This window comes from Vulpes vulpes, chromosome 6 (genome assembly GCF_048418805.1).
Source record: "Vulpes vulpes isolate BD-2025 chromosome 6, VulVul3, whole genome shotgun sequence".
NCBI lineage: Eukaryota > Metazoa > Chordata > Mammalia > Carnivora > Canidae > Vulpes > Vulpes vulpes.
In genome coordinates, this window is record NC_132785.1 from 128,144,235 (window position 1) to 128,171,924 (window position 27,690).

A 27,690-nucleotide genomic window follows, 5' to 3' on the forward strand; every position below is an offset into this window, starting at 1 on the left:
TCAGTGGTTTGGCACCTGCTGTCAGCCCAGGGCCTGATCCTGGAGTTCCAGATCGAGTCCCATGTCAGGCTCCCTGCACAGAGCCTGCTTCTCCCTGTGTCTAGCATCTCTCATGAATAAATAAAATCTTTAAAAAAAAAAAAAAAAAAAAACCACACACCTGAGCTCAAGCTCCCCCACCTCAGCACCTGCTGCTCACAGGAGTCTCAGCCACCCCTCTACAGAGCTCACCTGAGACTCAGTAAGAACCAGGGAGTAAGGATTTCAGGTGGGACGGCAGTAAGGAGATTTGGCAAAGAACTCAGATATTCAGGAGGCTGAGGTATTAAGGAACTATATTTAGGACATAAAGCAGGTTTTACAAATACTACAAAAAAAGCAGCTTGGACATGAAAACCCTAAGAAGAAAATAATTATCCGTGAGGAACTGGAACACAGGACACAGAGGATGCACGTTGTGGGACGCTCCCCAGGATGCTCACCACCCCGCGGCTGTCACTGGAGCGCACACCGCAAGGTCGCTAAGACTTCAGGGCGTCAACGTCCGCCACCTCCCTCATCCCTAACACATGCCAACACTAAAGTTTTTACATCCTGCGGCTGCCCTGTCATCTAGAATGCCCACCCCCCCCCCAAACAAAACATTTTCACAGAACTTTTTTTAATTTGTTTGTATTTGTTACAACCTCTTAAAGCAGAATGTGACTTGAGCACTACACATTTCCACTCACAAAACTTGTGGAGTTACTTCTTGAACAGCTTTACAACATGCCTAAGGAGGCTTAGAATTTCGCTACTCTAAACAACGCTCTTTGGAAAACAAGCCCTATCTGTGGCTACTCCCATCCAGTTGGTTCAGTTTCACTACTAGTTTCTAGAGGCCTGGTACATGCAGTTGAGAACTACAAGGGACAGAAGATTTAAAAAGTAGATCCTAGAAGGTGAAAGTTGTTTTAACCAGTATTTCTTCTTTTACACATCAAGGTACAGCTCAGAACACCTCAGTGACAAAAACACTTGGGTCTTACTACGGAATCCACACGAGACCACACGGCTAACATTAGGTTACGTACACCTTACAACATATGTTACCTTGTCCGGTTAAAATAAGCCAGCATGGGACTAGGAAAGAAAAACTAGCCGAGCTTTAGTTCCTACACGTCACAGTATCACGCTCAAACAGAAAGAAATCTTATCTTCCCCTTAAGTAGCTATATTGTCATGCCTTACAGATTCTTAAAATGTTAACAAAAATAAAGAAAAACATCCTTGAAAATATATTATCAGAGGGAATGAAGATAAAGTATTGAATACATATACAAGTAATTCTCAGGGCAGCACTTAATCGACTTCTTCCATGCGTGACGTGTCGTCATCACCTTCGAGGGGCGGCATCTCCTCACTCACCGCAGCACTGCTATCGTCAGCTGTGGGGTCATCTTCGTCGATACCTGTTTGGACACAAAGCCCTCTCATTGGATTTCTCGAAGCCACCTAATTAATGAGCCTAACAGCAGGTCTATACCTAACTTCAAAGGGTGAACAATTCCCTGGGGGTGAAAACCACTTTCGTTTTTTAGCCTTTCTGATCAAAAAGCCCTATAACGTCCTTAGGAGAAAACTTTAAGAGGTCACCCAAACCGGGTCTGACACCCCCCCAGTATTGTTTCAGGAGCCAAAGGTCACACACCACTGTAACATGGGAAGCTTACCGAGCCCAAGCTTGATCATCCTGTAGATCCTGTTAGCATGTGTCTGGGGATCTTCCAGACTGAAGCCGGAGGACAGGAGAGCGGTTTCATAGAGCAGGATGACCAGATCTTTCACAGACTTGTCGTTCTTGTCGGCCTCTGCCTTCTGCCGTAAGGTCTCGATGATGGAGTGGTCAGGGTTTATCTCCAGGTGCTTCTTTGCTGCCATGTAACCCATGGTGGAGTTGTCTCTTAAGGCTTGGGCCTTCATGATTCTCTCCATATTTGCCGTCCAGCCATACGTGCTTGTGACAATGCAGCACGGGGAGGTCACCAATCGGTTTGACACGACCACCTGTAACCAAAGCATGAGGTGAGAAATGGACCTGGGAAGATTCTGCTGTCCTAACTTTTCATTTTTCAGTACCTCTATCCGCTTTATTAAAATGAAACCTAAGGACTCCAAGTACTGTATTCACGAATCAAGAACCACCTACAAACTTAAGTACCTAGAACTTTCTTCCTCCACATCCTAACTCTTCCCAAGTCCTAACAAAACTCGTGAGTTTTCTCAAAGTAGAAAAACCTGATTTTCTATTCGTATAGAAATTAAGAAAAACCTATGGAGAAGCTTGGGAAACCCCCACGGGCACTCCACAGAACAGCCCACCAGCAGGAGACCCAGGCACACTGAAGCACTGTTCTCACACACCTTTTCTACTTTTTTCTCCAAGATGTCCTTCATGATCTTGCACAGATTTTCAAACTTTGTTTTTTTCTCCTCCTGTTTCTTCTTCTCTTCTTCGTCTTCTGGAAGTTCCAAACCCTCTTTGGTGACTGACACCAATGTCTTCCCCTCAAATTCCTTAAGCTGTTGGACACAGTACTCATCGATGGGTTCGATCATATAGATCACTTCCAGGCCATGCTTCCGAAGACGCTCCACAAAGGCAGAGTTTGCTACCTGGTCCTTGGTCTCACCTGAGGTATAGGTAGAAAGTTACAGAACTTTAATAGGAAATAGTTTCATTTCCTTTAGACTTGTACTTGGTCTAGCCAGACCTAACCACACAAGGGAGCCCAGCCCACATGGTCCTGCCTAGGCTAGTCCCTACAGGCTGACGCGTAAAGGCACGTGTACACACACTTACCTCCTAGGAAGTTGTGAGAACAAGCTAATTGTACACCTGTTCTTACCTGTGATGTAATAGATGTGTTTCTGGTTTTCCTTCATTCTAGTGCAATAATCCTTGAGAGAAACCATCTCATCACCAGAAGCCGATGTGTAGTATCTTAACAGCTCTGACAGCTTCTTCCGATTTTGAGAATCTTCATGTATTCCCAGCTAAAAGAGAACATTAGCTTTGAATTTTCTCTGCATTGAAAAAAAAAATCGCTTAAAACTTGACAAAACACAAGGACAACCACTCCTAAGGATCAAATGTGTTTACACCTACCTTGATGTTTTTCGAGAACTGCTCGTAAAACTTTTTGTAGTTCTCTTTGTCTTCAGCCAGTTCGGTGAAAAGTTCCAAGCACTTTTTGACCAAATTTTTTCTGATAACTTTCAAAATTTTGCTTTGCTGCAACATCTCACGGGAAATATTTAGAGGAAGATCTTCAGAGTCCACCACACCTCTAATGAAATCTGAAAAAAACACAAAGTCATCCTAAAAACGAAACCTACAAATATATAAAAGCAAAACAAAAAACCCCCCAAAAAACCCAAAGACGATCCCATGCCCCAAATGCTTGAAACTCAAGTCTAGAAGAGATTGACCACAGGGCGGGACAGAGCCTCCCATCTAGCCACACTTACTCAGATACTCAGGGATCAGCTCCTCGCAGTTATCCATAATGAAAACTCTGCGAACGTACAGCTTAATATTGTTCTTTTTCTTTCTGTTCTCGAATAGGTCAAAGGGAGCACGTCTTGGCACAAAGAGAAGGGCTCTGAACTCCAGCTGTCCTTCAACTGAAAAATGCTGTAAAAATATACACAGGAGATCATCAAGGGACACTGCAACCAACCATCCCTGAGGGCTACCTTGCCTGACCACCCACAGGCTCTGTCCCAGAACTTCCAGCACTTTCAGGGGCTGGGATGACCAAGCCTTTAGCAGCACCCGCACCCCAACCACCTCAGGCGACCCCGAGGGTAGACTAGGTCTAAAGCACTGGGTGCTCACCTTCACTGCCAAGTGATCTTCCCAGTCATTGGTCAAGCTCTTATAAAATTCCCCATATTCTTCGTTGGTGATGTCGTCAGGGTTCCTGGTCCAAATAGGCTTGGTTTTGTTCAGCTCTTCCTGGTCAATGTACTTCTCCTTGATCTTCTTCTTTTTCTTCTTGTCTCCATCCTTCTTTTCCTCCTCCTCCTCATCCGAACCAACATCTTCTATTTCAGGTTTGTCATCAGACTCTTTCTCTTCCTTTTCTTTTTCTTCCTCTTTCTCCTCCTTTTCTTCAGCCTCATCGTCACTGACTTCTTTATCGCGTTCCTTCTCCACCTTCAAAAGAAAACGCAAAAATCACATCACCTCTGCATCCTGGAGCTGAACAACACGCTCTGAATGCAGCGTGGGCACTTACACCAAAGCCTGAAATACTGAAGTAACAAGTATTTATCAGCCAACATTTAATGTCTCTAAACCACCCTGTGTACATTGACAGAATATTTCTCACTAATCAAGTCAATGCCAAGTTTGAATCTTTCATCCATAGATCTAATAAGTAATAATTTTAATTCACTAGTTTCAGACTCTACTACACCCCATGTGGACACTCACAAAGAGAGTAATGGGGTAGCCAATGAACTGAGAATGTTTCTTCACAATCTCCTTTATCCTCCTCTCCTCCAGATACTCAGTCTGGTCTTCCTTCAGATGCAGGATAACCTTTGTTCCACGACCCATAGGTTCACCTGTAAAGGTAAATGGACTCAATTTCAATCTGAATGAACAAATTTAATCTGGAATTAAAAAGAAAAAAAAAAAAAAAAACCAACAAGCTCCACAATCCCGCTCTCCACACCACATGCAACAATTTCAGAGCAACTTTACCACGTGGGGTTTAGTTATACCGATGTAGATACCAGAGCAGTTCACCACCTGACCTGACTGCAGAAACCAGAGGCTCCTTGCTACAGTCACGTGCTACGTGCCACCACCCAGCTCACTCCAGGACAGGACGGAGCAAACACGTTTTTGCCAATCCTACAGCATCTCCAGCCCCCTCCCCTCCGCCCCCACGACCGAGTGACCCAGGAAGCCGTTCGGATGCACACCTGTATCCGTCCTAACCGTGAACGACCCTCCAGCCGAAGACTCCCAGGCATACTGCTCGTCGTCGTTATGCTTGGTGATCACCGTCACTTTCTCAGCCACCAGGTAGGCAGAATAAAACCCGACGCCAAACTGGCCAATCATGGAAATATCTGCGCCAGCCTGCAAAGCCTCCATGAACGCCTTGGTGCCCGACTTGGCGATGGTACCCAGGTTATTGATCAGGTCGGCCTTGGTCATGCCAATGCCGGTGTCCACGATGGTAAGGGTTCGATCTTGCTTGTTCGGAATGAGGTTAATGTGCAGCTCCTTCCCAGAATCCAGCTTACTGGGATCGGTCAAGCTCTCGTATCTGATTTTGTCCAAAGCCTATTAAGCAAGCAGCGAGCGGTTGAGTCGGGCGCTCCCGAGGAGGGGTGGGGGGGAAGGGAGGAGGGGGGAGGGGAGGAGGGGAGGGCTCCGCCGCAGGCCGCGACCCCCGCTCCCCGGCAGCCCCACTTACGTCCGACGAGTTGGAAATCAGCTCCCGGAGGAAGATCTCCTTGTTCGAGTAAAACGTGTTGATGATGAGGGACATCAACTGGGCGATCTCCGCCTGGAAGGCGAACGTCTCCACCTCCTCCTCCTCCATGGGCTGATCCTGGGTCTGGGTTTCCTCCGGCATCTACAAGGGCCGCGGGGCCGGTTAGGCGCCCCCGTCCCCCCCGCCCCCGCCGGGCCCGAGCCGGGGGCCGCCGACAAAGGATGACCTCATTTCCAGCTGCGACAACGAGGGCCGTGCGCTCGTCGCCGCCGGCCGCCGCAGGCCCGCGGGGACCCCCCACCCAGCGCCCCCCGCCCCCGGCGCCCCCGGAGCTGCGGCCCGGCCGCCCGGGGTCCCGCCCGCGGGGGTCGGGGTCGGGGTCGGGGCCGCAGTAGGCCCGAGGCCTCCCCCGCCGAGCGCTCGGCCGCGCCGCCCCGCGGGGCCCGGAGGCTCCAGGAGGCCCACCCCGCGCCGCGGCCCCCGACCCCGCGGCCCCCGACCCCCGGCGCCCCCCGGCCCCCCCCCCCGGACCGCCCCCTCACCTCGGCTACAGGACCGCACGGGCTCCGCGACGACGCAGCACCAGGACGCAGAAGCAACTGGCGCGCCGCCCCCGCGCTTCCCTTATATAGACGCGGGCCCGCCCGGCGCGCGGCGCCTTTTCCAGAAGCCTCCCGAACCTTCCGGAAGAACCCTCCCCAACCGCCGCCGCGGCCGCGCGCCTGCGCCTGCGCCCTGCCGCGGCCCCGCCCCTCTGCCGGCCGCGCGCGGGCTCGCGCCGAGCGCCCCACCCCCGACGCCGCCCCGCGCGCCCCCGCGCCGGCCTCAGTGCGCCTGCGCAGCCCGGAACTCTCGCGAAGGTCTCGCGCCTTCCGGGGCCGCCGTCTGCCGCGCGGCTCGCGCCGGGGCCCTGCCCCCACCCCGGCCCTGCGCCGCCAGCGAGGCGCGCGGGCGCACTGGCGCCTCCCAGGCCCGCCCTCGCTGCTTCCGCCGCGGGAGCGCGGTGCTCCCAGGCCGTGTCCCCACTAGTGTGCACGCTTCGGGGCCCCGCGCGCACGGCCGCCCCAGCACAGTCGGGGGCTGCCCCGGGGAGGGCGGATCCAGGGGCACAGTCGGGGTCTGCACCCGGGGCCCCGGGGCAGGGGCGGGGCTGGGAGGGCGGATCCAGGGGCACAGTCGGGGTCTGCCCCGGGGCAGGGGCAGCGCTGGGAGGGCGGATCCAGGGGGGGGTCACAGTCGGGGTCTGCACCCGGGGCCCCGGGGCAGGTGCAGGGATGGGAGGGCGGATTCAGGGCACAGTCGGGGTCTGCGCGGGGTCCCCGGGGCAGATGCGGGGTTGGGAGGGCGGATCCAGGGGCAGAGTCGGGGTCTGCCCCGGGGCAGGTGCGGGGCTGGGAGGGCCAATCCAGGGGTCACAGTCCGGGTTTGCACCCGGGGCAGGTGCGGGGCTGGGAGGACGGATCCAGGGGCAGAGTCGGGGTCTGCACCCGGCCCCGGGCCAGGTGCTGGCTGGGAGGGCGGATCCAGGGGCTCGAGGGGCGGAGCGGGGTCGCCCCGCATCTGAACGCCCGGCGGCGAACAGAGACTCAGAGACTCGGCGCTGCGACTGGGGGCTCAGGTGTAGGACGCTCCATCTCTCTGGCGGGGGCAGCGATTCTGGGTTCAGGGCCCTGGAAGTGGGGCAACAGGTGCCTGCCAGAGCCTCGTGATGCGGAGGCCCCGGCTCGCGGCCTGCTCCAGGGGTGCGGAGACTCCAGCCCCTGGCCGCGTGTGGGGTGGAGGCCGGCCTGTGCGCAGTCCCTGGTTTCTGCCTTGGCCTGGAGGGAGCCCCGGACCGCGGGGGATGTTTGGACCAGGGGAGCCCCAGGGACCTCCAGGGGGCCGGTCCTGAGGGCGGGACGAGGGGCATCCCTGCCTCCCCCCTTGGCCGAGGAATCTCCAGACCTGCAGGCCGCTGCTTGGATTTGGGGGCTGGTCCTTCTCTTAGGGCGCACCCTGGGCAAGGGAAAGTTCTGAAGTGGCCGCACAGACCCCCAAATTCTCCGAAGCTGCGCTCCATCCTTTGGGGATTTCTACCTGCTGTGCGCCTGTGTTTAGGAGAGTGCGTGATTCATCACACATGTAGCCACACCCAGCGCTCATCTCAGCGCCCTCCTATCGCCCTACTTGCCTTTGGGTTGCCCTAAAACCCTGTCCTTCACACTAGCCTGGAGTTCCAGGATCACTGAACTGCGTGCTCACACAGCACACCTGCCGCGATTTTGTAAAGTCCATCTTCTTTACTGCCCCTTTTACACAATTTGGGGTCTCCATGTGAAGCATCTAGCTCACCTTTTGGGGGATTAACTCTCCAAAAGCCAGTTTCTAAAGAACAATGGTAGATGAGAGACCTGAGAATCTCGGAGCAGAGGGGCCCTTAGACACCACATGGCTTCATGTTTGAGGACCCCACTCCCACCCCCGGCCTGGAGCTCCGCGTGTTCCCATAAGCCTCGCCCTGCCTTGGGCTCCTTTGTCGCTAGCTCCTCCCACCATTGATCCTCCTCCAGCTCCTCCCAACACTCCAGCCTCCACTACCCACCCACCCCCCAACAATCTGGAGGCTCCTTACGTTGTAAACAAACCTGTCTGAACCCTCCTTCACCCCTCCTCCCCTCCTCTCCGGGGAAACCCAGCATTTCCAGGAACAGGGTTTTCAAACTGGGGCTTGGGGACCCATTAGGACCGTGAAATCGACGCAGGGCTTCCCAACGAGCATCACATCGGAAAACAGGACGGAAACTTCCAGCCACGTGGGCAGGGGAGGCGGCGTTGTGCGTTTGCTGAGGCACCTGGTAGCTGCGTTTCTGCCCCCAGCTGCACCCGGCAGCCCTCGCCGGACGGGTTTTCCCTGCAACCTGGGCTGGAGGCGGGGTGGGGAGGAGGGGGAGCGTGGGGCGTGCACCTGCACCCCGCGCCCGCCAGCCGCGCCCCTGCCCCGCCTCTTCCTTTCCACCCCACTTTTGTCCTGACCCTGGAAGTTTAGGATTTCTTGTAGGTGGGCCGTTCAGAGCCCCAGCTGTGAACCTCTCCGCTTCCAGAGCCTTCCCCAGCCTGCGCCCCACAAACTTGCCCCAGGGCCGCCCCGGAAAGCACCCTTCCCCGCTGGCCCCGTTCTAACGGCCCCTCCCGCCGCGGCCTCCGGGCCTCCCGCGCTCTCCCGCCCGCCTTAGTTGCTAAATACAAGAACCTTCTCGGCCTGCCCCCGCCCCACCCCCCTGACCGGTGACTACATTCCAGGGTAAGCACCGCGCCTTCCCTGAGGCCTGTGCCTCGCCCCCCCCCCCCCCACCCCGCTGCGGTCCCCCCCGCCTGCCAGCTGCTCCTCCTCGGCCGCGGTCCCTGCACACTTGCCCCCTTTTGAGCCTTTCTCTGGAGCTCCTGGGATGATGTCTTGGTGCAGATGGTGCACAGAGGAGCCTAGTGCCACACCTGGACACTGAGCTCGCTGCCCCACTTACCTGCTCTTCTTCCAGGACTGGCTATCAGGTGATGACACCACCACCTTCTAGAACCCTCTAGAACCCCCAAGCATCCCCAAGGGGGATCTGGCAGGAGCCTTGCCATTTCGGCCTCCCAAATACCTCTTGAAGCCATCTGCTTCTTTTCCCCCTTCATGCTCCACTTCCTTCCCCCACAGCCGCTGCCACCACCACCAGCGGCTCACCTACACCTCCGTAGCCCCCTGACTGCGCCCGTCTCCGCCCTGTAGCCAGGGTGGGCTTCGAGAACACAGATGCCATCCGGGCAATGCTCTCTTCCACAACCTCCCCAAGCCCTCGCGGACACCCAGCATTCCCGAAGAAAGATCACCGCCTTACCCAGGCTTACGGCCCCCCGTAGAGCCCCCACCCTCCTATTTGTCTCTGCTCCCTCTGTGCTCCCTGTCATCTTTTTATTTTTTACTTATTTATTGTAAAAAAAAATCATTTATTCACAAGAGATACAGAGGCAGAGACACAGGCAGAGGGAGAAGCAGGCTCCATGCAGGGAGCCTGATGCGGTACTTGATCCCAGGACCCTGAGATCAGGCCCTGAGCCGAGGGCAGACGCTCACCTGCTGAGCCGCCCAGGTGCCCCACCCTGTCATCTTTTTAAACTTCACTCTGCGAACTAGCCCCACAGGGCTGTGCACATGCTGTTCCTTTGGCCTGGACACCATTCCCTTTCTTTTTCTTTTAATTAATATCCCAGTGGACGTTCAGCCCCCTAGGGTCCCTTCCCACCTCGACTGGCCTCCTACCAGGGCGAATCCCCTTGTATAAATAGGTTCAGGGGCACCTGGGTGGCTCAGTGGTTGAGCCTCTGCCTTGGAATCAGGGCGTGATCCCGGGGTCCTGGGATCCAGTCCCTCATTGGGCCCTGCATGAAGCCTGCTTCTCCCTCTGCCTGTGTCTCTGCCTCTCTCTCTGAGTTTCTCATGAATAAATAAATAAATAGGGATCCCTGGGTGGCGCAGCGGTTTGGCGCCTGCCTTTGGCCCAGGGCGCAGTCCTGGAGACCTGGGATCGAATCCCACGTCAGGCTCCCGGTGCATGGAGCCTGCTTCTCCCTCTGCCTGTGTCTCTGCCTCTCTCTCTCTCTCTGTGACTATCATAAATAAATTTTAAAAAAATTAAAAATAAATAAATAAATAAAATATTTAAAAGTAATAATAAATAGGTTTATACAAGACTGTGGGGCCCCGCCCCCCAGCATGGTATATGCTCTCCTACTTCAAGGAGCCCTCCAAGCCCTGCCCTTCTGTGCCCTTCACCTCCTTTCTTATCAATCTCCTCCTGCTCCCTCCACTGTGTTTCTCTTACATGCCCAAGTCCTGCAGATTAGCTCCTAAATATTTGTTGAGCTGGTCCCAAAGCAATCACCTTCAGTGTCTCTCCATTAAGCTGGGACACAAGACACAGACTGGATCCAGATCTCAGGTCTGCTACTGCCTACGCATGTGGCCTGGGCAGGTCACTTACTGTGTGTCTGCATTTGTAGCAGGAGCAGGAAAAGATTGTTTTTCTTGTACGGTTATGAGGCTTAAATGAACCAAGTCTGTTTTTGGAAATGACCCAGGACAGGACCTGGCACATAGAAACTGCATGTTTATGAAAGTAAATAAATAAGTTTCGATTTCCCTTTTGATTTCCTCTTTGACCTGTGGATTATTTATGAATGTGTTAGTTTCCAAATATCTGGAGGTTTTCCAGAAATCTTTTAGTTACTGATTTCTTTCTTTTTTTAAAATTTTATTTATTTGAGAGAGAATGTGAGCATAAGTGGAGCAGGAAGAGGGGCAGAGGGAGAAGCAGACTCCCCATGAGCAGGGAGCATGATATGGGGCTCGATCCCAGGACCTGGAGATCATAACCTGAGCTGAAGTCAGATGCTTAACCAACTGAGCCACCCAGGTGCCTGTTGCTACTGATTTCTTTTATTTCTTTTTAGATTTCATTTATGTACTCATGAGAGAGGCAGAGACACAGGCAGAGGGAGAAGCAGGCTACATGCAGGGAGCCCAATGTGGGACTCCAGGGACCCCAGGATCATGCCCTGAGCCGAAGACAGAGGCTCAACGACTGAGCCACCCAGGCGTCCCTGCTACCGATTTCTAATATTTCATTTCATTGTGGTCCAAGAACATATTCTGCACGATTTGAATCCTTTCAAATTTATTGAAACTTGTTTTATGGCCCAGATTATACTGTATATACTGGTAAATATTTTGTATACAAAATTATTATGGTGAAGAAAGGATGCCAGTCATTGACATAATTTTAGAAAATGGAAGCTAACCGTTAGTGGGAAAACAGATTTGTGGCTGGGGGACGTGGGGGGGGGGCAGGAGCTGGGGAGGAGGACAGCGGGGCAACGAGGAAGCTCCGGCTGATGAATCTGCTCACCGTCTTGTTTGCAGTCACAGTTTCACAGGTGTATGCGTGTGTCAACACATATCAAATTGTACTTTAAACACGTGCAGTTTGTTGCATGTCAATTATACCTCATAAAGCTGTTTTCTAAGAATTAGTGTTTAGCAAAGAGCTAGGAGAAGTGTTCAGAATCGAGTTATAATCATATAGGAAAATTCAGTGGTTCATATTTTGGAAAGAGACACAGCTAACCTGGAAGAGGATGGTGTTGGTTAAAGCACAGGTCTGCAGCTGGACCGGGAGCCTGTCCCTGCCACTGAGCGGCTGTGTGACTTCGAGCAAACTGCTCAACCTCTCTGTGCTTTGGTCCTCTCATCTCTACAACAGTGATGATCACAGTAAGCTGATCCCGGGAAGCCTGCAGCACCTGGCAGGCGGTGAGTGCTCAGAGGATGGATGTACTGTTCTCTTAATGGAAAACCGGGAGATAGGGTGACCCGCGCTGACAGTCACCAGGTCACCATGATGCGGTCCTGCACTTGTGCCCAACTGCTGGGTTCAGGATCACATTTGAGCGGGAAGGGGAGGGCTGAGGGCAGGGTCCCGAAGTAAGTGAAGGAAGGGATAGACTGAGCGAGGGGAGGTGGGGTGACGTGGCCAGCATCGTGGCGGAGTGGGGTGACTTGGTCACTTAGCAGTTGGCCCTGAAATGGATTCCCACACAGCAAACCATTTCCCACTGACCGACTATAACACTGGGGGCACTTTGGTACCAAAACTGTTCCTCTCCTGGCAAGTTTTAACCCATTCCTGGAGGCCCGGATAGGTTCGTGACTTCCCTGTCAACTTGCACATGCTGTCACCAGAAGGAGGCACCACAAACACTCCCTTACCATCCTGTTGTCAGCAGAGCGTGGCCGTGTTGACAGGAGAATTGGTGTTGTTCAGTGAACGCCATCCAGTTAATGCCTGTGGACTGAAAGCCCATGTCCAGGCCCTGGGGTGCGGTGGGTGCAAAATTAGGTCACCGCATGCTGCGTGGTGGAGACAAGATGTGAAGCGGACGCTGCACAGACACATGGATTTGTAAACTGATGAGTGCTGGCAGGGCTCTGAGAATGGAGGAGAGCTGTCTTAGCTGCTGGTGGGGGGAGGTGGGCAAGGGCATTTGGACCAGGAACTGTGTCTGCAAAAGTGAAATCTAGAAGGAATACGTGGAGTCGTAGGGGGTGACGGGGAGAAGGCCAGGCAGGAAAGGAAAAGGAGGCCAGAAAAGCGATGGGCGGGATGGGGGACACCGCCTGCAAGGGGCAGGGTGGCCACTGGAGCAGAAGCAGGAGGTGGGTGCCACATCCTGCCATGTCCTGCATCAGGGGACTAGAAATGTGGCCCGAGTGTCAAAGGAGCATTGGAGGCTGTCCCCAGAGCCCCCATTCAGACTCTGTCCCACTCTGACTGGTGTGCATGGAGGCCAGGCCCAGGGAGAGCCGAATAGGCTTGCACCCCCAGAGAGAAAGGGCCGCCTTGCAAGAGACCAAGGAGAGCGAGCTGACAGTCCGGGTGAGGGGAAGGATCCCACGGGATCCTGCGTGGGGGACCCTGTGGGGGGCTGGAGGGGGAGGACGCTGCAGTCACCTTGGGGACTGCGGGGCCCTGGCCATCGCAGCAGGTGACCTGTTCAGTGTCACCCTGTTGGGCTGAGCTGTCTGCCGGGCATCCAAGTGGATGGGCACCCAGCGATAGGACCCTGGGGGGCGAGTAGAAAGGAGCGGGAAGGGTCGATGGGAAGGAGGGAGCTGGGTCTGCTGGGCGTGGGCACAGGGCTGCCCCAGGATGCAGGCCCAGTCTACGGACAGCTGAGAAGCTGGAGGACAGGGGTGCAGTGTGACCCCTCCCTGTCCCTCCTAGGCTCCCCATCTCCTCTCGCAGAAGCCCTGGGCTGCCTCTCCTGGCCTGCAGCGGGGGGGCGGGGGGTGTGGGGTGGGGGGGGGCAGGCGCTCACAGCAGGACGGTCTCAGGTAGCACCTTTCTTTCCAGTGGGGGAGGGGCGGGCTATAAACATGCAAATGACACGTGGGACACTCCAGACTGGTTCTTCAGGCCCCAAAGAACAGCAGCCCTGGGCGTGGGCTCCAGCTTCTTCCTGGAAGCCCCGTCACTTTCCCTTGATTCACCTTCAAACCGTGTGAGTCATCTTTGACTCATCCGTCGGCCCCCACATTCTGAATGCTGCAAAGCCTGGTGGATTTTTCCTTTAAAATGCCCTTCCTCTCCGTGCTCAGGGTCCCACCCTGCGCAGCCCCTCAGCCCCCTGCCCTGGCCACCTTCAGCTGGTTCTTGCCGGCTTTACCTGCCTTGCGTTCCTGTTCTCGTCTGCCGCCTCCCACTGCAGGAGTGCCCAGGGCCCCGGGGATTCAAGACCTGGGACCCCGCACCCAGCTCAGGTCCCTGCCCGAGACCCGCGTCCCCCCATCTCCGCAGCTGTCCTCGGGGCTCTCCGGCCTGGAACGCTGGCTGCCGACTCCCCCCGCCCCATCCCTCACGCCCCCTCCCGGACTGTCTGCAGGGGGAGGCGCCACTGTCAGCCCTGACCAGGTGGCGGGGAGGTGAAGGTACAGCAGCGAAGCAGATGCAGGGGGAGGGAGAACAGGAAAGGGTGACAGCAGCGGGGGGGGGGGGGGGGGGGGGGGCGACTACGCTGCTGCATTGAGCTCTGGTTCTGCTCCAGCCTCCCTCCTCCATTCCCTCAGCCTCCACAGGCGGCGGGAATGATGCTCCTCAATGAAACGATCACCCTCAGACGGAACATCTTCAGGGCATGCTTCATTCCTTCGCGGAACAAAGGGGATTGCCGCAACGCAGGGACTTCGTGGCCTGGCCCTGGTCATCCTTCCCAGACCCTTCTCTGTCCGCATTCAGTTGTTCCCCGAACGTGCCTGGAACCTCAGAGCAGTCCTCCCGCAGGAGGACCCTTCTCCAGGTGACAGGTGTCCACCAAGCTCAGCCGAGAAATCCCCTCCCTCAGGCCAAATTCACTCTACGAGCCTCCTCCCCTTCCCGTGGGGCTGAATTAAAGTTAAACTTTGTGTTTTTCACCTCCTCACTGCCCCCCTCCCCCTGCCACCCCTCACTCCCCTTGACTCAAGACAGGCAGGCGGCCCTCTGGGTAGGGCACGGCTGTGAGCACGTGTGTGAAGGCCCCAGGTTAGAGCCCTTGGGTCCAAAGGCAGGGCCTGACCTTCGGCGCCACCTACGGGCCGGTTATGGGTTGCTTGAGGTCTCTAATAGGAACGCGTTGACGTTCAGGGATTTCATGTTTATTTCTCATGAACCGGAGAATTGGGAAAGAGAGAATTATGTGAGATCCAGTCTAGAGGGCCATCATTAATGTGTCACCCTGAAAAGCTCATGGCAGAGCTTCCAGCCTTTCAGTGACCAGGGAGGAAACTGTCTGGAAGAAAACAAGAGGCAATTTTTTGAAATTTAAAAAAAAATGTATTTCACTATTAAAACCTCACACAAGAAGAAAGGCAGGAAGGTTAAAAAAAATGGAAATTCGGATCATCTGGGTGCCAACATGGAGCGTTAGTGTGTCTAGCCTTCCCTGCTCCTCTCCTCACCCTCCCTAGGATCTCCCTTGGGCGATCAGGGTGGTGGCCTAGGCTGGTGGAGTGGCCCCATCCTCCCAGCCCCCTTCTTGGGCCCGGCTGTCACAAGGGCAAAGCCCTTCTGTCTGACACCCGCCTGGATGCAGCCTCTTGTTCAGCCGGTGGGATAATGCCCAGCCGGCCCTGACAGGTCCAGACGGGCTGCTGATCCTGACACCCCAGGTAGGGTGGGGTTGGGTCCAACACTGAAATTGGGGGTGGGGAGTGAGCAGGTGTGCGGTCCCTGGCAATAGCTCCTTTCTGTCTGCACCAAGGCCGGGGTCATCTGCGTGTCAGGATTCTGTCCATGTGGCCAGCTGACCAGGCCGTGAGCACCTTGGTCTGGCCACCTTGCCACGAAGGGGGTTGTCGTTGCCAGGTCCTGACCTGGCTTACCAGGCCCTCCAAAAGCTGGTCCTGCTGCTTGTCCCCTCACCTTCAAACTGCAGTGAAGTGTCCCCCCTGCCCCCCAGCATCCTGCTCCTTCACACCTTGGCCCATCCCTTTCACCTGCCTGCAGAAAGCCCACTTCTGGGCAGCCCGGGAGGCTCAGCGGTTTGGAGGCCCGGGATCAAGTCCCACATCGGGCTCCCTGCATGGAGCCTGCTTCTCCCTCCCCACCCTTCTGTCTCTCATAAATAAATAAATAAATAAAATCTTAAAAAAAAAGCCCACTCCTCCTTTAGGAGCCCCCAAGGGGGGGGGCGCCTGGGTGGCTCAGTTGGTTGAGCATCTGCCTTTGGCTCAAGTCATGATCCTATTGAGCCTCACATCGAGCTCCCTGCTCAGTGGGGAGTCTGCTTCTCCCTCTCCCTCTGCCACTTGCCCTGCTTGTGCTCTCTGTCAAATAAATTAATAAAAACTTTAAAAGAGCCCACAGGGAGAGGGGGTGTCTGCTTCTTTGTCTTCTGTTCTACCTCTACTGATTTTGGGGCAAGTATCTTCCTCTTGAAGCCTGTTACCTCATCTAGAAAAATGGGGGTAGGGATGGGACAGCTGGTCCAGGTTCCACCTGTCTTAGCATGGTTCTAAGGTCTTTCACAGAGGACAGATCAACTAGGGTCCAAGTGCATTATTAAATAGATCTGGGGGATCCCTGGGTGGCGCAGCGGTTTAGCGCCTGCCTTTGGCCCAGGGCGCGGTCCTGGAGACCTAGGATCGAATCCCACGTGGGGCTCCTGGTGCATGGAGCCTGCTTCTCCCTCTGCCTGTGTCTCTGCCTCTCTCTCTCTCTCTCTCTCTCTCTCTGTGACTATCATAAATAAATAAAAATTTAAAAAAAATAGATCTGAACACCCAGTGGGTTACCAGAAACTTGCACACACTGCAGACCCTCGTACCTTCTCGGAGGTCAGGGCAGACAAGCGTGTAAATGTTTTACTTAATTGCGTCCCAATGAATATGTTGTGGCAAATCATAATGGAAAGTTCAGAGTTGAAGCTGCTAATGGCTGTATAAGAACAATTTGTAAGCCACTTCACAATTACTCTGAGCAGCACTATGGCAGCAGATGACATGCTGCCTATAAATCCAGAGGCCTTTTAGCAACTTTGCATTCTGCTTTGAAATTCAGGATGGGGGCGCCTGGCTGGCCTTGATCTCAGGGTTGTGAGTTCGAGTCCCCTGCTAGGCATAGAGATTATGGAAGAAAGAAAAGAAAGAAAGAAAGAAAGAAAGAAAGAAAGAAAGAAAGAAAGAAAGAAAGAAAGAAAGAAAGAAAGAAAAGAAAGAAAGAAAGAAGAAAAAAGAAAAAGAACAAAAGAATGAATGAACAGGAAATAAACCCACCCGACACTACATTTCACTCAACATTCAATCCTGATATCCCAAGAAAATAACCAGTGAATTATTTTTTTTAAATTTGATTTATTTATTCAGGAGACACACACACACACACACACACACACACACACAGAGGCAGAGACACAGGCAGAGGGAGAAGCAGGCTTCATGCAGGGAACCCAACGTGGGACTCGATCCCAGGTCTCCAAGGATCACACCCCGGGCTGCAAGTGGCACTAAACCACTGCGCCACCAGGGCTGCCCACAACCAGTGAATTAAACTGAACAAGTGTATGAAGAAGCTGGTGAAGAATAATATGCTTTATGTGGGCTCTTTTTTTTTTTTTTTAATATAAGCTCTCTGTCCAACATGGGACTCAAACTCATTACCCTGAGATCAAGAGTCTCATGCTCTATCAGCTAAGCCAGCAGGGTGCCTATAAGCTATTCTTATGGGTGAGAAGCCAGGGACCACGTTTACTTCAGTGCCCACCACCCAGCTGTGGATCCCCCTGCCTGTACCTCACTGGTGTTCCTGTCATTAGTAGGATCTCTTCTAATTTTTATCTTAAAAAAAAAAAAAATCTATAGGGGCAGCCCGGAGTGGCTCAGCGGTTTAGCACCGCCTTCAGCCCAGGTACTGATCCTGGGGTCCCCAGATCGAGTCCCGTGTCGGGCTCCCTGTATGGAGCCTGCTTCTCCTTCTGCCTGTGTCTCTGCCTCTCTCTCTCTTTCTCTGTGTGTCTCTCATGAATAAATAAATAAAATCTTAAAAAAAAAGAAAAATAACTGGATCTAAGGTTAAAAAAAATTCTATAAATGAGGGGCGCCTGGGTGGTTCAGTCAGCAAAGCATCTGCCTTGGGCTCACAGGTCATAATCCCAGGGTCTGGGATAGATCCCAGATTGGGGATCAGATTCCTGGCTCCGTGGGAGTCTGGCTCTCCCTCTGCCTCTGCCCCTCCCAGCTGCACATGCTCTCATTCACTCTCTCTCTCTCTCAAATGAATAAATTAAAAAACCTTAAGAAGGGGAAAAAAATAAAAATCTATGAATGAAATAATTACATATATAATTAAAATTCCCCCTTTAGGGGCACTTGGGTGGCTTAGCCAGTTAAGTGTCTGCTTTCACCTCAGGCCATGATCCCGGGGGCCTGGGATCAAGACCTGCTCAGCAGGGAGTCTGCCTCTCTCTCAGCTCATGCTCTCTCTCACACACTCTTGCTCTCAAATAAATAAAATATTTATTTATTTTTATTTTTAAAAATATTTTATTTATTTATTCATGGGAGACAGAGAGAGAGAGAGAGAGAGAGAGGCAGAGACACAGACAGGCAGAGGGAGAAGCAGGCTCCATGCAGGAAGCCTGATGTGGGACTCGATCCTGGGACCCCAGGATCACGCCCTGGGCTGAAGGCGGTGCTAAACCACTGAGCCACCCGAGCTGCCCAAATAAAACCTTTATTATTTATTTATTTATTTATTTATTTATTTATTATTTATGACAGTCACAGAGAGAGAGAGAGAGAGGCAGAGACACAGGCAGAGGGAGAAGCAGGCTCCATGCACCGGGAGCCCGACGTGGGATTCGATCCTGGGTCTCCAGGATCGCGCCCTGAGCCAAAGGCAGGTGCCAAACCGCTGCACCACCCAGGGATCCCCCAAATAAAACCTTTAAAGACAAAATTCCCGCTTTAAAAGAGAATTGTTGGTGAGCCTCCCAATTTTTGTTCTTTTCGAGGAAGAGTGGTAGCAGTGAGGGGAGCCAAGCTCCCAGCTCTCCCAGGATTCAGATCTATCACATGGATCAACTATAAATGATAATGGGCAGCCTGGGTGGCTCAGTGGTGTAGCGCTGCCTTTAGCCCAGGACATGATCCTGGAGACCTGGGATCGAGTCCCATGTCGGGCTCCCTGCATGTGGTCTGTTCTCCCTCTGCCTGCGTCTCTGCCTCTTTCTCTGTGTGTCTCTATGAATAAATAAATAAAATCTTAAAAAAAATAAAAATTAAAATAAAAAAAAAAGGGATCCCTGGGTGGCGCAGCGGTTTGGCGCCTGCCTTTGGCCCAGGGCGCGATCCTGGAGACCCGGGATCGAATCCCACATCGGGCTCCCGGTGCATGGAGCCTGCTTCTCCTTCCGCCTGTGTCTCTGCCTCTCTCTCTCTCTCTGTGACTATCATAAATAAATAAAAAATTTAAAAAAAAATAAAAATAAAAATAAATAAAAAATAAAAGAATGATGATAATGTTAGCAGCCGAGTATTGGCCACCCTGCTTCAGATATACAACATTATCGATAGTGCTGAACTGTTTTACCATATACATACATGTGTCCTTAAATGATGGATGTGTTTGAATTTAAATAAATAAATGGTTATCATATGTGTTCAGCAACGTTTTTTTTTCCCTCAACAGCACTATGTTTGTGAAAATGTATTCATACTGATTTTTATAACGGTAGTTTACTCCTTTTTCCTGCTGCATAATATTCTACTATACAACAATACTATGATTTGTGTATCTGTTCTGTTGGTAAACATCTGGGTTGTTTCCAAACTTTGCTACTATAAACAGTGCTGCTATGGACATTCTTTTTTTTAATTTTATGTATTTATTCATGAGAGAGAGAGAGAGGCAGAGGGAGAAGCAGGCTCCATGTGGGAAGCCCAATGTGGGACTTGATCCTGGGTCTCCAGGATCATGCCCTGGGTCGCAGGAGGCACTCAACCACTGAGCCACCCAGGCATCCCATCAATGTGTATTTCCTTGATAGATCTGACTCCTGGAGGAACTCACTGGGAACCAGGCTCGCCTCATCACTGCCACCCTTCCTTGAAAAGGACAAAAGTTGGGAGGCTCACCAACAATTCCCTTTTAGAGGGAGGATTTTTTAAAAAAGATTTTATTTATTTATGAGAGACACAGAGAGCGCCAGAGATGCAGGTGGAGGGAGAAGCAGGCTTCTGGCAGGGAGCCTGATGTGGGACTCGATCCCAGGACCAGGGGATCATGCCCTGAGCCAAAGGCAGATGCTCAACCGCTGAGTCACCCAGGTGTCCCTAAAGGGAGGATTTTTAAAAATTTTTATTTATTTATTTAAAACAATATTTTATTATTTTTATTCATGTGAGACAGAGAGAGAGGGGCAGAGACATAGGCAGAGGGAGAAGCAGAGACATAGGCAGTGGGACTCCATCTCAGGACTCCAGGATCAAGCCCTGAGCCAAAGGCAGCCGCTCAACCACTGAGCCACGCAGGCATCCCTCAACGGGGGACTTTTTAAAAAATATTTTATTTATTTATTCATGAGAGACACACACACACATAGAGGCAGAGACACAGGCAGAGGGAGAAGCAGGCTCCATGCAGGGAGCCCAATGTGGTACTCAATCCCCGGTCTCCAGGATCAGGCTCTGGACTGAAGGTGGCACTAAACCACTGAGCCACCTGGGCTGCCCATAAAGGGGGGATTTTTAAATAATTATTTCATTTATAGATTTTTTTTTTAAATTTTTTTTATTAATTTTTATTTATTTATGATAGTCACAGAGAGAGAGAGAGAGAGAGGCAGAGACATAGGCAGAGGGGGAAGCAGGCTCCATGCACCGGGAGCCTGATGTGGGATTCGATCCTGGGTCTCCAGGATCGCGCCCTGGGCCAAAGGCAGGCGCCAAACCGCTGCGCCACCCAGGGATCCCTCATTTATAGATTTTTAAAAAAAGATTTTATTTATTTACTCATGAGACACAGAGCGAGAGAGAGGCAGAGACACAGACAGAGGGAGAAGCAGGCTCCATGCAGGGAGCCTGATGCAGGACTTGATCCCAAGGAGTCCAGGATCACATCCTGGGCCGAAGGCAGGTGCTCAACTGCTGAGCCACCCGGGGATCCCAAATTTATAGATTTTTAAAGCTAAAAATGAGAAGAGCCATCTTTCCATGTCTTTATGGGCACAGGTCTGCAACCGTGCTCCATTGTCAGGCTACGGGCCCTTGAGGAGATGAACTTCTGTGGGCGTCCGTTTCCTGACCTGCGAAGCTCCTCTCTACGGTGACCACTTTTAAAGATCTCCAGACCTCACTCCTGCTGGGTCCTCACCCACAAATCACAAAAACTCTCCAGTTGGTATTTCAGCACCTCCCTCTCTCGTTCTAATTCCCCAGAGCAGTGGAGGTGACTACGAGTGTCCCACCCACTGTGTCCCACCAGAGGCCAGAGGGACGTCCCTAGGCACCAAATGGGAGTCCCACTATGGCTCAACTCCCTCTGTGGTTCATTTTGACGTTAGGATCAAGTCCAACGTCTTCAGCACAGCCTCCCTGGGGCCCTACCTCTGCTTCCCTGCTCACCTAATGCCAATACTCTTCCAAAACCCCTCCTGTGCCTCCTCCCACCTGTTTTTTTTTTTTTTTTTTAAAGATTTTATTTATTTATTCATGACAGACACAGAGAGATAGAGAGAGGCAGGGACACAGGCAGAGGGAGAAGCAGGCTCCATGCAGGGAGCCTAATGTGGGACTTGATCCCCGGTCTCCAGAATCAGGCCCTGGGCTGAAGGCGGGCCCAAACCACTGAGACACCGGGGCTACCCTCCCACCTGTGTTCTTTCTCATAGAACTCTCTCCCTCTGCCTCATCTTCAACTGAAGCCTGAGGACGTAGGGACGTGGAGCACAGAGACCCAGAGGAGGTGACAGCAGGGAGACAAGTGCTGGATCCAGACACACGTGTCTGACACCCAAGGAACGGTCAGGACTTTCTTTGGGCAAAAATGAGCAAGAGCCTTGATGGCAACACAAGCACAAGAAAGCCATGGAATACTCTGTTGGTAAAGGTTAAGGCAGATCTCAGTGATGGTGGTGCCAGGATTTCTCTAGGTATTAGTAAGAAGAGTATTCAACCCCAAACAACTGGAAGCCTGCCTTGGGATTGTGGCCACCAAGTGCCCCAGAGGCCAGCTGGCAACAGAACAAACAACACTGGCTGGGGGCGGGGGGTGAGAGCAGCCTTGTGGGAGGGACCCCTCCTGCATTGGGCAGAAATACATCTAGCACACGCATACTGAGCATACTGAGCACCTGCTGCATGCCAGCAAATAAGTTGCTGGTTCCTAACAGGAAAAATACATTTTAATAATTGTGCGATGAGAAGCTGCTTACGTACACATTGCAGATCAGATATTTGGAGTTAAGATGTTAGTCCACATAGATGGGTGATTGTAAACTTTATTGCCATTAAAAGATTTCAAATTGCATTCATGCTTCTGTGTACACGTAATGAAAAATGGGCAAAATAATGAAGATTGATATTTCCCTAAGTCGCTCTGTTTAATTCTGCTGTCTACTCTTCTAGACAGGTCAGGAAACGTCAGGGGCACTGGATGAGCATGGGCCTGACCCCTCGGGCCATACCCTGGCTTCCGGAGACTTTCCCAGTTACCGTCAAGTGGATTAAAACACATAGTATGTTCTCTTCCTACTTGGGAACCCAAGCACGGGTCTGAAGGGCAGAGTCAGGGTGAAAGGCGCTGGGTGCCTTAAGGGATGTTGTTCGGCTCATCCCCATCCCCCCGGGCTACTGAGGAAGGTGGCACTTCTGCTGTCAGTCGGGCACTGTCTGTTGGGCTGGGCTACAAGGCCAGTGGCCAGAACCAGAACCAGAACTTGCTTATTTTCCCAGGCTCCGTCGGAGCTCTGTTTTGATGATGTAGGCAAACTGCACTGAAGGGTGGAAGGTTCTGGTTGGGTTCAAAAGTTAGTGGCTCTGGGCAATCCCCTTTGAAAGTCCCTTAAGAAGGCACCTCACGGGGGCCGGACAGACTGCCTCGTGGTAGGCACATGCCGCAGAATTTCCTCCAGCCAGGAACAGCTGTTGGCGCTTCTCTGAGCGCTGACTGGGTGGGCAGGAGGCTAACTTGATTTTAGGGGCTGAGTTGTATGAAAAACAGGCTCTTTGCTCTTGGGGTCACGTGAGGCCATGGCCGATGATGCCCAGAGCATCTGCACACAGCGGTGGGCACGATGCCCGCACTAGTTACACAGCTGGTGCATGTGTAGACTTTGGTGAGCGAAGTGCTTTCATGACTTAGCCCCCGGAGATCACAAGCTTCTATACTCTGTGTTGAGGGGCCCCCGAATCAGAAACCTGGTTCACATTCAGGCTCTGTCACACGCTTGCCTTGTGAGAGCTCCTCCTCGCATCAGACAGGAATAATTATACCTCCTTCCTGCGAGAATTGGTGGGGATTAAATTAGATGTAGGGGAGAATGCCTTGTGCGTAGTAAGTGCTCAAGAAGTGGTGGTGGATTTAGAATTGGGCATGTGCTTCCTCTGGTTTGGTCTCCAAAGTAGCACCATTATGAAGAGCCTCTTAGGAGGGCCTGATGCTTCTCATTACGAAGGAAATTGTGCCCGTGGACAAGCCAGAGGCCAGAGGGACGTCCCTAGGCACCAGATGGGAGTCCCACTATGGCTCAGCTCCCTCTGTGGTTCATTTTGGCCTCAGGATCAAGTATAACAAGGTGGGGTTTTCCCGAAAGGAATGAAAAGCCCCCTGGGTTCTAGGAAATGGAGCTGAGCTTGGGACCAGGAGGGAGGGATGGCCTCTGCTCTGGGCAAGGGCTGGCTCTTGGCCCAGCAAGAGGCCACGGGACATGCCTCGGGGAAAGGACGGAGGTGCACCGGGCAACAGAGCTGTTCGTGGGGTGTGGACGGGCCCCTGGCTGCATGTGGCCTGGGGGCGTGGTGCCCTCACACAGCCTGAGGAATCACCGCTGGCGGGGAGCTGTGAGGACAGAGCCCCACGTTAGCAGCCCTGGAGTCGCGGGGTGTGGTCTCGCTTGCGCAATAGCTTCCGTGAGTGGGGCCCCCCACTCTGCAGAGGCTGCGAGTTCCTGCGGTGGCCTGGAGGACCGGGCCGCTGGCCAGCGTGGGGGGCGGCCCGTGGGCTCCGTGCTCATCCTCCTCCTTGCTCGCAGGCGTGTGCTCGTGCCCATCGTAGCCTGGGACTGGCAGTGGCCCGTGTCGGTACCTCACCCTCTCCTCCGGGTGGGCGCCTGGCCGAGGCCGTGGGGCCCGGTTTGGGATCAGACTGCATCGCACCAATCGGAGCCCTTCCCCGGGCATTCTCTCCCTGGGATTGATGGGGAAGAGCTTCTTTTCTTTTTCACATTCAAGGTTATACTGAAGCCACCAGGGAGAGCTGGAGAGGAGAGATGGCCAGTGAGGAGCTTCCGAGATGCAGGCGGGGAGGCCACGCTCTGCCCTGTGCCTCCCGTGGCTCAGCCCTGGGAGGCAGCGACCCCCGTTCTGTTCAGGCTCCTGGGAGTTGGGTTCCTGTTTCTGGCAACCAAAGCTTTGAATGGCGCGCCAGCGTTCCCAGGAGTTTGCTGTTGGGTGGGCGTGGGGAGGATCTAAAAAAAAAAAAATGACTTTCCTTTCTTAGGAAGAGCTCAGAGTGCCTTACAGATTGAAGAGATGTAACTTTATTTGCTAGTGACTTTATTTGCAGGACTCCTGGGTTGAATGAGAAAGGAACCTAATTAATGACTTAAATGCTATTTACAACATTCAGTGGCAGACACTCCTGGTTGTCTACTCAGTCATTTCCAGCAGCCTCTACCTGAACAGCTCCCACCAGGCAGACAGACAGACAGACACAGTGCCTGCTTCCCCAACCTCTTAGCCGTCAGGGGCCACGTGACCTGGTCCTGGGCACCAGGACAGTTGTCTGTTGCCAGTGGAGATTTAAAGGTTTGATATTTTTCTCTTCTATTACAATGGGCCTCAAATAATTTTAGAACTTAGTGGGCGTATAAAAATAATGAAAAAGTTGAATAATAGATTTTTAAGTTATAAACATTACTAATTTCTTTTTTTATTCTGGATAAAAATAAACATAAGTATTTCAAACACTCCAAAATCATTTACAGGGTGGAAGAAAGATAGAGAATGGAGGGGCGCCTGGGTGGCTCAGTTGGTTAAGCATCCAACTCTTGAATTTCGGCTCCAGGCATGACCTCAGGGTCCTGAGATCGAGCCCCTGATATTCCTTCTAGGCGGCAAGAGATTTCATTCAACCTTCATTTGACACACACTGATCTAGGTCTGGGGACTCAAAGGTATACCAGATATACTTCCTGTCCTGGGAGCTCACGGCCGGGGAGGCAGACACAAGAATAGGTAATTGTATACTCTGAGGTAAGTGCCAGGATAAAAATAGGCTCCTCGTGTTATGGGAGCTCGGTGTGGGCCGGAAGGCTTCCCGATGGCCACGACACCCGAGCAGAGTCGTAAGGGAGATCTGGTCAGGGCAGAAGGGCATGCCAGGGCAGGGGGCTGCACGTGCAGAGGTGCAAAGGTGAGAAGCAGCGGGGCAGGAGCACGCTGTGCGGGAAGGCGGCCTATGCTGAGGGCAGGGCCCATCTGGGGAGCGTGGTCTCCATCCCGCAGGGGACGGTGGGGAGTGGGGAAGGCCATGTGGAAATCTGTGCTCTAGGTAGATCATGGAGGCTGGTGGAGCTAGGATTTGAGGATCACAGGGCTGGGCACAGGGGGACGATGAGAAAGCTGTTGCGAGGGCCCAGGGGGAGAAGGGGCACTCCTGTGAGCCAGGAGCCTGGCAGGAGTCCTTTGCATGCCATCTTTGCATGCACAGTGTGAGCATATCCAGCTTCTCCAGTTCCTTTTTCAGAAACAGACTCCTGATCGATGGTTCTTGATCTCTGAAAGCATCGGTCCACACAGCCACTCAATCGCTCCTGGAAGTTTTTTTTTGCTATTTTCATAGAATGGATATCAAAATTCATTTTGATCAAAGTGTTTCATTAGCTTTTGACTTTTCAGTGAGTAGCAAAGAGTCACCACTGAATCAAGAACCTTTTGTTCTGTCAGCTAATATCAAGTAAGGAGCTTCTTTAAAAAGAAATCCTGATTATACAATCATGAATAATCATGATGAAGATAAAAAGAGGGAAGGAACAGAGGAGTCCAGTGTGCCAGCACGAGCTCCCTGTTGAGCTAATTTTTTGAGAGGATGGACAAAATGTAGAGGAAAGAGCGTAATCAGAGATGAATCCTGGAACATGACACAATCCCGAAAAATACCGTCAGGAAGACCATGCTGTGGTTTGCTGGAAATCCTAAGGAAAACAAAACAGGCCTTCACAGTGCCTTCACTCCCCGTCGTGGACAGAAGAGCAGCCACCATACACCATCAGGCTGCTGATAAGAGGGCCTGGGGCTGGGGAACTGGAGACTCCACTGATGCAGGTGGGGGGCAGGAGAGCAACTGGCCCTGGCACAATCCTATTTCCATGTGGCAGGACTTCAGCTTAACGACTATAAGGAATTCCTAACCTTTTGGAGGTGGTAATGACCTGTGGTGGCCGGAAAAAATGATCACAACCAGGGGGGCTTAAAATAAGACATTTATTCTCTCGTGGTTCTGGAGGCCAGAGTCAGGCATCAAGGTGTGGCAGGACCTTCAACCCTGCACAGACTCTAAGGGAGGATCCTTTCTGGCCTCTCCCAGCTTCTGCTGGCTCTAGGCATTTCTTGGCTGGTGGCCACCCAGTCCTGCTGCAGTGTCTGCCTCTATCTTCACAGGGCCACCTCCTCTCTGTGGGTCTCTCTACTCCACAGGTCTCTTTAAGGACACTTGCCATTGGATTTAGGGCCCACCTGGCTAATCCAAGATGATCTCATCTCAAGGTCCTTCATTACATCTGCAAAGACCCTTTTCCCAAATCGGGTGACACTTACAGGTTGCAGGGATTCGCATGTGGACATATCTCTTGTGGGACCACCATTCAACCCACTACGAGATCATAAACCACTTTCAGAATCTGATGAGAACCAGTGAACGTGAATCATGTCACTGCTGGGCACTGAGGCTGAGACGAGGGTTCTTGAACAAGCAATTTATGGAGGGAGTGCTCTAAGAAGGGGAGAAAGGAAAGCGAAGGCAGGGGTCAGAAGCTCAGTAAGAAATGGCCTCAGCTGGAGACTAGCTTGCACCTGGTCTCATGAGCTGCCCTAGAGCATGAATTACACTAGTGTTGTTCCCACCTGGAAGCAAGGGGTGGCCTTTGTACCCCCAAGTCAGTCAGGTTCCCTGGTGGGGGGCAGGTAGAGTCTCTGTGGCCAGGAGCTCCCTCTAGGCCAAGGAGAATTCATAAAAGAAGTGGGCAGGAACACTCACAGCAGCCTTTGAGGGTAGGTCAAAGGGATCTGGTCAAGGCCCCACATCTGCAGACTCTCTAGAAAAATCACACACACACCCCATTCAATCTCAGGGACTTAGACCCTCTAAGGCCTTAGACTCCAGGTTTAGGACCTGTGACCACTGCTGACCTAACACTTTGGATCCCTCATCTCCCAGAGGAATGACTGGTGATGTCTGGGAGGTGGATGGAGCACCCTCAAATTGGTCCTCTTCTGACTGAACTTCCTGTGGAGCAGGCCTCCTGCCCTACGGAGGGGCCTGCCTCAGGGTGAGGGAGATGACTTCAAAGGAAAGTCCCTTTGGCCACAGATGCACGGCCCTTTCTAATCAGCTTTTCAGTGATACAGCTAATAGCTTAATCTCCACCTGTCCCGCTCCTACCTCTCTCAAGCTCTCTCAGTTCTGAATCCTGGCAGGATATTCACAAACCTGCTAAGACCCCAAGTCATGTCATCAGACAGTGCCTCTCAAACTACGATGGGTAGGTTGGCTACCCGACCGCTTGCCCTAGGGTATGATGGACCCACTGCTTCTTCACTGGTCAAGCTTGTGCCAGAACAGTTGGCTGACCTCAACAGTGTACGCTGTGAGGCAGAGGGCTTGCGTGCTACGCAAACTCACTTCCTTGCGGACAGGCACTT

The 27,690-nt window shown here is 52.8% G+C and overlaps 1 protein-coding gene across 2 annotated transcripts in view; it reads right to left on the minus strand.

Annotated features, from left to right (window-relative positions):
• Positions 1-318: 318 nt before the first annotated feature.
• The window catches only part of HSP90AA1 (heat shock protein 90 alpha family class A member 1), a 57,328-nt gene continuing 29,956 nt past the window's right edge, over positions 319-27,690 (minus strand). The window contains exons 1-11 of one of the 2 annotated variants that reach the window (XM_072762359.1): positions 6,041-6,231; positions 5,478-5,639; positions 4,978-5,344; positions 4,481-4,614; positions 3,881-4,201; positions 3,511-3,676; positions 3,149-3,339; positions 2,889-3,036; positions 2,404-2,672; positions 1,713-2,046; positions 319-1,451 (exon numbers count right to left, since the gene is read on the minus strand). In XM_072762359.1, the coding sequence (XP_072618460.1) occupies positions 1,342-1,451; positions 1,713-2,046; positions 2,404-2,672; positions 2,889-3,036; positions 3,149-3,339; positions 3,511-3,676; positions 3,881-4,201; positions 4,481-4,614; positions 4,978-5,344; positions 5,478-5,639 (2,202 nt within the window). In that variant the 5' untranslated portion in view covers positions 6,041-6,231 and the 3' untranslated portion in view covers positions 319-1,341. Of the gene's footprint in view, positions 1,452-1,712; positions 2,047-2,403; positions 2,673-2,888; positions 3,037-3,148; positions 3,340-3,510; positions 3,677-3,880; positions 4,202-4,480; positions 4,615-4,977; positions 5,345-5,477; positions 5,640-6,040; positions 6,232-27,690 lie in introns of those variants that run through there. The other variant, XM_072762358.1, reaches the window with a different exon arrangement.